This window comes from Epinephelus lanceolatus, chromosome 17, assembly GCF_041903045.1.
Source record: "Epinephelus lanceolatus isolate andai-2023 chromosome 17, ASM4190304v1, whole genome shotgun sequence".
NCBI lineage: Eukaryota > Metazoa > Chordata > Actinopteri > Perciformes > Serranidae > Epinephelus > Epinephelus lanceolatus.
The window spans coordinates 4,902,685-4,915,950 of record NC_135750.1 but is presented as its reverse complement, the minus strand read 5'-3'; the positions used below and the strand labels follow the sequence as shown (position 1 = coordinate 4,915,950).

Sequence of the window (13,266 nt, the reverse complement as noted above, 5' to 3'; positions counted from 1 at the left end):
TTATCCACAAAGGACTCTTACTCTCTAAACGAATGGACCAGGTTATTTAAACCACTAGAAACATGGTATAAAGCAGTTTCACGTTACATATCAGTGTAACTCTGGCGCTACTCACTACGGAGACTGATGCGAAAACATGACGTTATACTGTGTGTGAAATCTGTTGTTACTTACAAGTAAAATATTAACACGTTCGTTGTTTTTTGCTGTGACTGAAAGGATAAGAGCATTAAAGGTTTCATGTGTGTCATAGAAATGAAAGTTGCAAAGAAAAAGCATGTACAATTAGTGCATTTTAAGGCTTTAAAGGGATGAAATGGAATATAATAAGTATGTTTCCCTTAGTGTATAATCAAATGAAAATAAGAATCGTTGCATTTTTGTTACCGTAGAATGAACCGATTGTATCTACATAGGCAGCAGGTCCTTATCTGTGGAGATGAGTTGCACCACCATGTTTCTACAGTAGTCCAGAACGGACACACTAAACTCTGGCTCTAGATAGGTCCTTTTGCATTTTTGTGTCAGCCACTGTAGTTAAGAGCCCCTCTGTGACGAGAGCATCGTAAAAACACTGATTTTTTTTTTTTAAGTTTAGATCATTGGGCCAATTTGTTTAGGTGAGGAGTAGTCTCGCTCACCAGACCTTTCTCAAGAAAAGAAAGGTCTGGCTGGGCTGACTCTCACTTTAAGATTGGAGAAAAAAACGCTCCGGCTTTTTTTATTTCTTTCAACCAATCACAATCGTTCTGGGCGGTGCCACAGCAACGGTGCGCTTGCAAAAATATTGCCGGGGGGAAACAGGTTTTGGTGTAACACGCCCACAAAAATATCGCCTACAGGACGCGAACCATGGCAGAAAAATGGCTACATCCCCGCAAGATCAAACACCGCAAAAGTTAGTAAAGGATGTGTTGAAAACTGCTACACAACCAGAGGTGGTAGGGCGGGACTTCAGCGGGTGGCTCGTCCGAGTCCGACGTGCTAAATGGCATCACAGAAACAGATTTGTTACATGAAACTGCTTTATTCACTCATTTTACTGGTTTTAATCACCTAGTCCGTTTGTTTTGGAGAGGAAGACACCTCTACGGATAATTCAGCTTGTGGTAAAAACCTCCCAAACACTGAAGGAATTCGAACCAGGAGAAGTTTCAGCTGGTTGCAATCTGCAATCCTCACCACTAGATGTCACTAAACCCCCTGAATCTAACACACTGTTCCTTCAAGTGTTACAGATATGTTGATTGTTGAAGCACTGACACTAGAAAAAACATGCCTTTTAATTTGTCCTGCATTACATGTGATGAAGCGCAGTTTCATTCTTGAAAGTTTAACATAATTTTATTAACTTTAATACTTTGTCAAAATGAGTTCAACTCTTGTATCTCAGAGCCCACATTTGGGATGTTACAACTCAACCTACAACTGAACCTAATATTTTCTTTTCAGGCAGCGGCTTTGGTAAAAAAGGCAAAGAGCTGAGTACAGAGCGAGATTTCTTCATGAGGATGAAATGCACGGTGACCAACAGAGGACGCACCGTCAACCTCAAGTCAGCCAGCTGGAAGGTAAGAGCACTGCAGCAGCTACAAGTTAGCACGCCTGCAACATCTGCACCTCATGCATGCAGGGTGATAAGAGAAACACATCACAAGTGTTTTGTCCTTCTCAGACTGATTTATTTGAATAAGAGGCCTGAGGAGGTGAAATGATCAAGTAATTTAAAAGAGAAGGCAAAATAAATAGACATAATTTTGTGTTACAGAAATATCCTTTTTATGTTTCCTGTCCTGTTAATGATCTCCCAACAAGTAAAATTTCTTATGCGCTCCCCAGATAAGTAAAAAACCACCATCGAAACATAAAATAAATACATACAACAGAAAAAGATCTTTACAATTAAAACATCACGTCAGTATCAGCTGCTAGTGTCAGAACACACAAGATGCAAGCCATCCTGTGACCTTCAGCTTCACTGCCACACTGTAAGTTCCTGCTGCTCCCTCCAGGTGCTGCATTGCACCGGTCACCTGAAGATGTACAACAGCTGCCCTCCGCGAGTGCTGTGCGGCTTCAAAGAGCCTCCGCTCACCTGCGCTGTCCTGATGTGTGAACCCATCGCACACCCATCAAACATCGACATACCGCTGGACAGCAAGACCTTCCTGAGCAGGCACAGCATGGACATGAAGTTCACCTACTGTGACGAGAGGTAGACGCACACAGTCACACACAGTGTGGGGTCAGCTGACATGACGGAAAGTGAGAAAACCCCACATAATGTTTCTTGACGTGATTTAAGAATTACCTAAACAACAGATTTGCTTATCATCAATGAGCTGGCTGAAGGTACTTGTTATCCCTCATGTAGGCCATGGTCAGAGGCATTATGTTTTCAGAATGTCCATTTGCCTGTACGTATATCCGTCTCATTCTCATGAATGCAGATCTCAAGAGGGTCTTGAGGGAGTTTCCTCGAATTTGGCACCAACGTCCACATGGAGTCAAGAATGAACTGATTAGATTTCGTTGGTCAAACGTCATTGTGACCTTGCATGTGTCTTGTTCTTATAAACGCAAAATCTCAAGAAGGCCTTGAGGGAATTTCCTCATATTTGGCACCAACGTCCACATGGAGTCAAGAATGAACGGATTAGATTTTGTTGGTCAAAGGTCATTGTGACCTTGCATGTGTCTCATTCTTGTAAACGCAAAATCTCAAGAAGGCCTTGAGGGAATTTCCTCAAATTTGGCACCAACGTCCACATGGAGTCAAGAATGAACTGATTACATTTCGTTTGGTCAAAGGCCACTGTGACCTTGCATGTGTCTCATTCTTGTATCTCATTTTTGTAAACGCAAAATCTCAAGAAGGCCTTGAGGGATTTTTTTCAAATTTGGCACCAACGTCCACTTGGACTCAAGAATAAGCTGATTAGATTTGGAGGTCAAAAGTCAGAGGTCACTGTGACCTCACAAAACACCTTTTTGGCCATAACTCAAGAATTCATCCACTAATCATGACAAAATTTCAGAAAATGTCTAAAAGGATAAAATGATGAGGTGATGACATTTATATCCCGAAGGTCAACTTCACTGTGACATCATAATGTTCTGCAAAAGCACTTTTCTGGCCATTACTCAGCGTCATATCTCAGGAACAGAGGGGGAGACATTTGGTCAGAAACTGAATCGGTGCTGTGCTGACTTTATAGATCTGTGCTGTCGGGGGGAAGATGTTTGTGAAGCATCCATGTTTCAGAATTTGTAGGTTCTTTTCAGTAACATCCATATTTTAAATGTTGTCAGTTGTCATGGCTACATAGGAGTCTGGACAGACATGGATGTAAACTGTAACTGGACAAGTTTGTGGCAGCATGCAACCACGAGGCGGCAGTTCTCATTTGTTTTGTTTTTTCCCTTTCAGATCATTAAATTATGCATAAACTGTGCATGAGAGCTCAATATGAAGTCACAGAGGCCTTACAGACCATTATAATTATCTTTGATAAATCTTGATTAATTTTTTTGTTCGGATTACTCATTAATAATTTACTCTGTAAAATGTCAGAAATTACAGTTAGAGCCTAAAATGATGTTTTAGAATTAATAAAAAACACAGCACTCATTTTACAGCCATATGAAACAAGTGCAAAATAAATCACCACATTTTAGAGCCTGAACCCAGAAAATACACTTGAAAAACGACTTAATAGAAAAATAATTACTGCACTCACAAGTCTTTAAAGAACGTCAGTAGAGTTCAGTAGAACAGCTTCATGTTGTGGACAGCTGCCAGTTAAAACACAGTCCTTGAAGTGCAACATACACTCACACACAAGACTCTCTGACTGATTGCAGTGTGTTGACTGAGTCAGTTTTACTTGGCCGGGCCGTCAGTGGGAAATGTAAGCCAGAGATGAAACATTAATACTTTAATAAGATGCCGTCACGACATCATCAGACTGTTCCAAGTGTTTGTGATCGTTGAGACGAGAGTGAACAAGCCCACAAACAAATTCCACTGTTTAAAAGTTGTCATTGAAGGCGTTTTCATATTAGTTACAAATGATCTGTAAAGTGCCTGAGTGCGATCCCCACCCCTTTGCCCATTCCCCTGTCGCTCAGCTGTCACATCAGTAATGTCATCTCATACCCGAGTACACTTGCGTCATCATCTGTGTGACCTCGATGACGACGCCAACTCCATTACACGCACAGCAGCCATCAGGCACCCTTTCTCTTTCTCTGCTTATTGGTGCAGTTTGATAGCCGCCCAAATCTTCTCTCCAATTACGCAAATGAGTTTATTGTAGGTGGGTCGCCCTCCTGGCTCAGCAGGGACTCCGACTCATTAGGGACAGGAGGACAGAAAGTTTGTTCAGCTCATGTCTGGCAGTTTGACAGGTCGAGTACAGAGAGGGAGCAGGGAAGGAGGGGAAGAAAAAACTTCTCCCTCAATAGAGAAAGAGAAAATGAGATGAACCTCTCAATGAGCGCCATCGTCCAGAAGTCGTCCAAAACCTTAGGTTCTCACGACTTGTTTAAAACTCATAAAAAGTCCAGTTTATTCATTGTATATGATGTGACTATTAAAATGACTCCATCTGCGTTTTAACTTTTTGTCATCTTGCAGGACAGGATGTTATGAATACAATAAACAAGGTTATTCGTGTAACTCATAATTTATTATCCGATGAAACACAAGCATTAAAGGACTTGATAGGTGGCCCTGGCAATAACAACAAGAAGATACTGTTACACTTAAAAGAACCAAGCGGCAAAATGAAGCCAATGCATTAGTGCCAAAAACTGCAGTTCCTCTAATGGCCACTTGAGGCTGGCTCCAGAAGCTAGTCGATCCCTATGGACCCACATGTTAAAGTGCCCAACCTTACAGCACGTTCATAGTACAAAATAACAGTTTTGGTCTTTAAAGCTAATTTCAACATTCATGCTAACTGTACAGGGGGGTGAATTTTAATGTAACTCATCCATTTACACTTAATACAGGCTTAAAATTACGCGCAGTTAAAAAGCAGGGCTGCTTTGAGGCATCACCACAGTCGGAGTCACATCTAAAATCCAAAATGGCGATGCTAAAAATGCCAAAAGTTCGAAACAGGAGTCCACAAACCAATAGGTGATGTCACGGAGGCTACATCCGTGATTGTCACATAAAAATGACAAACAAATGTCTTATGAAATGAAATGATATGTGTCTTGAATTTACATGAAATGTGATTAGAAAAGAGTCGCCCATGCAAGTGTTTCTTTTAATGTATTAATTGAAAAAAGGAAGGCAGAGAGAAAGAGACAGTCAGGCCTGTGAAGGAAAAAGAGAGGGCAGTACGGAGGGGGAAAGGGTCACATGTTGGTAGGAGTGTTTGTATTTGGGTTTTCAGCCAGCAATCATCACCGTCATTACCATCGCTATTATAATTTGATGCTTTCGTTGCAACCAGTCTTGGATATGATTTTGTTTTCTTTCTTTTTTCACTCCAGCTCTCCTCTCCTCTCCATCCACCTCCTTCCTCTATCCCAATCGCCAGGATAAACGTTGGCATTGCAGATTTCTGCAAATCACAAATACCTTACATTTGTATGTCGTTATGTAGCAGTTGAAACTTGTGTTTCTTTACACAGCAACAGGTTGCTAGAAAACACCCACGTTTGTGGCTAAAGAAGCAGCTGGAAATGCAGCGATAACTCTCGTGGTCATGTGACACCTAGGCGTCTAGCCCACACCATCCACCATGCCCTCCACCTCCTGAAGTCAGCTCATACGTCATACCTGTGGTTTGCAGAAACGTACAGAGCCAAAATTTTCCTCTGGCTCCCTGTCTTCCTCATCTCTTAATCCCTCCAAACATTCTTTTCTTTGCTCCTGTTCTTTATTCACTTTCTCCCCTAGTATCTTCCTCTCACTGCCTCCTTTCACACCTGATTTTGTCCACATTACTTCCTCTCTCTTTCATTTACTCTGCCCTTCCTCCCTCCAGTCTGAGGCCTGCATCTGTCCGTGTTATGTAATCAGAGGACAAGAGTCTCTGCACCCCGAGGCTTCTCTGTCTCTCCTCTTTCTCCCAGTCACTCTCATCACTAATCCATACGACAAATCATTATTTACAGATTGACAACTCCTGACAGATAATGGAGATAACTGCGAGAGTTACAGAAAAATGTTATCAATCATAGATAATAAATTATGTCATGATAAGAAAATCATACAAAAAATTATGGTGTGCAGAGAAATTTTGATAGAGAAACATTCTCTATTTTATGCTGCAAATATTTGTATGTGTTCAATGATCTTTTGGCAGTTAGGTTTAAAGAAATATTAACATGATGTTAAATTATTAAGTAGTAAAAATGTGGACAGAGAGTTAATTTTATTTAAGATTTTTTTAATTTGCTTTTGCCTTTATTAGATAGGACAGTCTATGTGTGAAGGGTGAGAGAGAGGGCATAGAGCAGAGCAGCCGCAGGCAGGAACCAAACCCGTGGCTGCTGTGACAAGGGCATTGCCTTCGTATATGGGACATCAGCTCCAACCACTTAACCACTGGGCACCCTGGAGAGCTCATTTTAAGTCTAATGTTTGTCCTCTTTAAAAATAGCCATTGGTGTGATGTGGGGGAAAATTAAAACAAGTCATAGATTTAATGTTAGACTGCTGGGGTGCCTTCAATCTGGGGCGCCATTTTGCTACGGTGTCCAGGTTGAACAACATGATTCCTCGAAACAGTGTGAAACAGTGTGCAATGGGCTTCTCATTCGGTGGATGTGTCAGAAGTGTACCCAATCAGCAGCGACGTGTATACAAACCAAATTCTGGTAGATCTTTACTTAGTAAACATACAGTTTTTCTCATGCCATTAAACAGGGTGGCCACAGGTCCTTAAAGTTTTAAAATGTGTTAAATACACGTATACAAAAAAAAAGGCCTTAAAAAGTATTAAAATGTCTCAAATTCGGATTGAAGGGGTCTTAAATGTTTTTTTAGTCACATCACTGATGTCATTTTTGGTGTTGGTGCCAAAGGAAACATCATTTTAACAGGAGGGAAACACTATTTGACAGGGTACCATTCTTTGACACAATGTCTATGTGTGCTCAATGCTCCTATTTTTCCCCTCTCACACACCTAGGTCACGCAATGCATCTGCATCGTTAAACTAGGACATGCAAGCTATGGAAAAATGGGGAAAATGCAAGTGTAGGGACAAATAGATTAAAAGAATAAAAACAATTACTCGTTGTGATTAAAGCCAGGGCCTGTAAATGTTTATGAAGCAAACTGCGCTGTATGTCCAAGGTGTTTCAAATGTGGTAAAATGGGGATCAGGGCGGTGGAGTCGCACATGCAGAGCCGTAAGCACAGAAAGTATCGTCAGGGTCATTTTTACTGTTTATTTTGAACTGACATCATTGTGTTTCCCTGGAAAGAGTATATTTTCGCTTTTGGTGTGTATTTTCATCACAAATTTGGTCTTAAATTTTATTTAAACTGATTTTAAAAAGGTCTTTAATTTGTTTACACCTGTAGGCACTCTGATGAAGCCCCTTTGAATTGAATCCAATTAAAACCTGCTGTATTTAAAGGCAGCGCTCTTACGTTACACAACAGGATGTTCAACGTGCCGCTGTTTCTGTTTAAGTCAACATTTTGCTACGTTTTGTCGTGGCTCAGTACAACCCTGGTTTAAAGTGGATGTAGATACGTACGTGTTATTATGGAGTCATTGTTGAATGCACAATGTAATGGCTATAGAATTAAGACACCATCTGCATTTAGATTGGTTTCCTATTAGCATCGCTTTCACTGTGCAGTTCTGTCGGCCACTGGGTATGATCCTCCAGGAAAATGAGGGCTCCATTTACTGCACAGAGGAAGTGCGTCAACCTTTGCACAACCATAACATAAAGAGGATAGCTCTTATTTTTCCCGAAAGCCATTGGTGGCTGTTCCCAGTTACCAAGGATTATCAGTGGAAGTTCTTTGCAGTTACCATCACCAGTAGCAGAAACATTATTTGCACAGTTTGGTAAAACATCTGTAGGAGGTAAGACAGGTCTTTTGTGCAATCACAGGTTAAAATTTACAATAAAACACAATGGTATTGTTTTTTGTTTCTTTGTTTACAAGCCAACCCGAACTCATGTGTTACAGCCGCATACACTCGTAAACAACTCCCTTACTCAAGATCTATTTGGTAAACTTTCATCCTGCGACGCTGGAAGATTTTGGTGGCTGGAGAAGTCGAATAAAATCACATTCAAGCCTCTAATTTAGGCTAAGCATGACGAATTTGTCTGCACTCTTTGTCCCAGTTCACCCTCTGTGGACTCTTATTAAACCTTGTGTTCAGGGGTCATTTCCTGTTGTTGGTTTGGATTATGTTCTCACAGCACAGTTTGTTGGGAAGAGACTCTCCTCTGAGAGTGAATAAAGCACTTCAACTATGTTTGGTGTTGAGCCTAAAACCATTTATTTTCTAAATGACAAAAAAAGGTAATGTACCTGAACGTTAAGGAGGAACCAGAATGCTTTTTTTAATAAAAGGGGAAAAGGAATTTTTAAAATGACGTAAGCCAGCAACAAAATCCTTATTAACAAAGTGAACTCGTGATGAGAGTGACGGAAAGAGATTAGTTGTTCCCAGAACCACAGGGAGGTGAAGAGTTCTTATTTTTGGAAGACTGTTCACCTCTCTGTTTGATTTCCAAATCGTGTGTGAAGCCTTTTGAAGTGCAGGATTTGTCTTTTAAGCAATGCGTGATAGAAGAGAGAAGTTAAGATTAAAAACATGAAATCCTGTGCATTATTAAATGTGTGTGTGTGTGTGTGTGTGTTTGTGTTACAGGGTAACAGAGTTGATGGGTTACACTCCTGAGGATCTGCTGGGTCGTTCAGTCTACGACTTTTACCACGCCCTGGACTCAGACAGCGTCACAAAGAGCCACCACAACTGTAAGCACACACGTGTACACACTCAGATGTAAAACTTATATGAAGTGATGATAAACTATGACTTTTTTTGACATACTATTCTATGACTTTTTCAACATGCTATACTATGACTTTTTCGACATGCTACACTATGACTTTTTTTGACGTACTATTCTATGACTTTTTCGACATGCTATACTATGACTTTTTCGACATGCTACACTATGACTTTTTCGACATGCTATACTATGACTTTTTCGACATGCTACACTATGACTTTTTTTGACGTACTATTCTATGACTTTTTCGACATGCTATACTATGACTTTTTCGACATGCTACACTATGACTTTTTCGACATGCTATACTATGACTTTTTCGACATGCTATACTATGACTTTTTTCGACATGCTACACTATGACTTTTTCGACATGCTATACTATGACTTTTTCGACATGCTATACTATGACTTTTTTCGATATGCTATACTATGACTTTTTGACATGCTATACTATGACTTTTTCGACATGCTATACTATGACTTCATTCGACATGCAACACTGACTTTTTTTGACATGCTATACTATGACTTTTTCGACATGCTATACTATGATTTTTGACATGCTATACTATGACTTTTTCAACATGCTATACTATGACTTCATTCGACATGCTACACTATGACTTTTTTTGACATGCTATACTATGACTTTTTCGACATGCTATACTATGACTTCATTCGACATGCTACACTATGACTTTTTCAACGTTATACTATGACTTTTTTCGATATGCTACACTATGACTTTTTCGACATGCTACACTATGACTTTTTCGACATGCTATACTATGACTTTTTCAACATACTATACTATGACTTTTTCGACATGCTATACTATGACTTTTTCAACATGCTATACTATGACTTCATTCGACATGCTACACTATGACTTTTTCAACATGCTATACTATGACTTCATTCGACATGCTACACTATGACTTTTTCGACATGCTACACTATGACTTTTTCGACATGCTATAAAATGACTTTTTCGACATGCTACACTATGACTTTTTCGACATGCTATACTATGACTTTTTCAACATGCTACACTATGACTTTTTCAACATGCTACACTATGACTTTTTCGACATGCTACACTATGACTTCATTCAACATGCTACACTATGACTTTTTGACATGCTATACTATGACTTTTTTCGACGTGCTATACTATGACTTTTGACATGCTATACTATGACTTTTTTTGACGTGCTATACTATGACTTTTTCGACATGCTATACTATGACTTCATTCGACATGCTACACTATGACTTCATTCGACATGCTACACTATGACTTTTTCAACATGCTACACTATGACTTTTTCGACATGCTATACTATGACTTCATTCGACATGCTACACTATGACTTTTTCGACATGCTATACTATGACTTTTTTCGATATGCTATACTATGACTTTTTGACATGCTATACTATGACTTTTTCAACATACTATACTATGACTTTTTCGACATGCTACACTATGACTTTTTCGACATGCTATACTATGACTTCATTCGACATGCTACACTGACTTTTTCAACATGCTATACTATGACTTCATTCGACATGCTACACTATGACTTTTTTGACATGCTATACTATGACTTTTTTCGATATGCTATACTATGACTTTTTTGACATGCTATACTATGACTTTTTTTGACATGCTATACTATGACTTTTTCGACATGCTATACTATGACTTCATTCGACATGCTACACTATGACTTTTTCGACATGCTATACTATGACTTCATTCGACATGCTACACTGACTTTTTCAACATGCTATACTATGACTTCATTCGACATGCTACACTATGACTTTTTTGACATGCTATACTATGACTTTTTTTGACATGCTATACTATGACTTCATTCGACATGCTACACTATGACTTTTTCAACATGCTACACTATGACTTTTTCGACATGCTATACTATGACTTCATTCGACATGCTACACTATGACTTTTTCGACATGCTATACTATGACTTTTTTGACATGCTATACTATGACTTTTTGACATGCTATACTATGACTTTTTCAACATACTATACTATGACTTTTTCGACATGCTACACTATGACTTTTTCGACATGCTATACTATGACTTCATTCGACATGCTACACTGACTTTTTCAACATGCTATACTATGACTTCATTCGACATGCTACACTATGACTTTTTTGACATGCTATACTATGACTTTTTTCGATATGCTATACTATGACTTTTTTGACATGCTATACTATGACTTTTTTTGACATGCTATACTATGACTTTTTTTGACATGCTATACTATGACTTTTTCGACATGCTATACTATGACTTCATTCGACATGCTACACTATGACTTTTTCGACATGCTATACTATGACTTCATTCGACATGCTACACTATGACTTTTTTGACATGCTATACTATGACTTTTTTCGATATGCTATACTATGACTTTTTTGACATGCTATACTATGACTTTTTTTGACATGCTATACTATGACTTTTTCGACATGCTATACTATGACTTCATTCGACATGCTACACTATGACTTTTTCGACATGCTATACTATGACTTCATTCGACATGCTACACTGACTTTTTCAACATGCTATACTATGACTTCATTCGACATGCTACACTATGACTTTTTTGACATGCTATACTATGACTTTTTTTGACATGCTATACTATGACTTCATTCGACATGCTACACTATGACTTTTTCAACATGCTACACTATGACTTTTTCGACATGCTATACTATGACTTCATTCGACATGCTACACTATGACTTTTTCGACATGCTATACTATGACTTTTTTCGATATGCTATACTATGACTTTTTGACATGCTATACTATGACTTTTTCAACATACTATACTATGACTTTTTCGACATGCTACACTATGACTTTTTTGACATGCTATACTATGACTTTTTTCGACATGCTATACTATGACTTCATTCGACATGCTACACTGACTTTTTCAACATGCTATACTATGACTTCATTCGACATGCTACACTATGACTTTTTTGACATGCTATACTATGACTTTTTTCGATATGCTATACTATGACTTTTTCGACATGCTATACTATGACTTTTTTTGACATGCTATACTATGACTTTTTCGACATGCTATACTATGACTTCATTCGACATGCTACACTATGACTTTTTCGACATGCTATACTATGACTTCATTCGACATGCTACACTGACTTTTTCAACATGCTATACTATGACTTCATTCGACATGCTACACTATGACTTTTTTGACATGCTATACTATGACTTTTTTCGATATGCTATACTATGACTTTTTCGACATGCTATACTATGACTTTTTTTGACATGCTATACTATGACTTTTTCGACATGCTATACTATGACTTCATTCGACATGCTACACTATGACTTTTTCGACATGCTATACTATGATTTCATTCGACATGCTACACTGACTTTTTCAACATGCTATACTATGACTTCATTCGACATGCTACACTATGACTTTTTTGACATGCTATACTATGACTTTTTTCGATATGCTATACTATGACTTTTTGACATGCTATCCTATGACTTTTTTGGACATGCTATACTATGACTTTTTCGATATGCTATACTATGACTTCATTCGACATGCTACACTATGACTTTTTCGACATGCTATACTATGACTTCATTCGACATGCTACACTGACTTTTTCAACATGCTATACTATGACTTCATTCGACATGCTACACTATGACTTTTTTGACATGCTATACTATGACTTTTTTTGACATGCTATACTATGACTTCATTCGACATGCTACACTATGACTTTTTCAACATGCTACACTATGACTTTTTCGACATGCTATACTATGACTTCATTCGACATGCTACACTATGACTTTTTCGACATGCTATACTATGACTTTTTTGACATGCTATACTATGACTTTTTGACATGCTATACTATGACTTTTTCAACATACTATACTATGACTTTTTCGACATGCTACACTATGACTTTTTCGACATGCTATACTATGACTTCATTCGACATGCTACACTGACTTTTTCAACATGCTATACTATGACTTCATTCGACATGCTACACTATGACTTTTTTGACATGCTATACTATGACTTTTTTCGATATGCTATACTATGACTTTTTTGACATGCTATACTATGACTTTTTTTGACATGCTATACTATGACTTTTTTTGACATG

At 38.5% G+C, this 13,266-nt stretch overlaps 1 protein-coding gene across 3 annotated transcripts in view; it reads left to right on the top strand.

Moving 5' to 3' along the window:
• Positions 1-13,266, top strand: part of epas1b (endothelial PAS domain protein 1b) — an 83,718-nt gene that overhangs the window by 55,012 nt on the left and 15,440 nt on the right. For all 3 annotated transcript variants that reach the window (XR_013487872.1, XM_033644989.2, XM_033644980.2), the window contains exons 5-7: positions 1,453-1,571; positions 2,013-2,215; positions 8,871-8,977. Coding sequence is in view for 2 of the 3 variants with exons in the window: in XM_033644989.2 (XP_033500880.1) it covers positions 1,453-1,571; positions 2,013-2,215; positions 8,871-8,977 (429 nt within the window). In the remaining variant the exon portion in view is untranslated. The remainder of the gene's footprint in view (positions 1-1,452; positions 1,572-2,012; positions 2,216-8,870; positions 8,978-13,266) is intronic.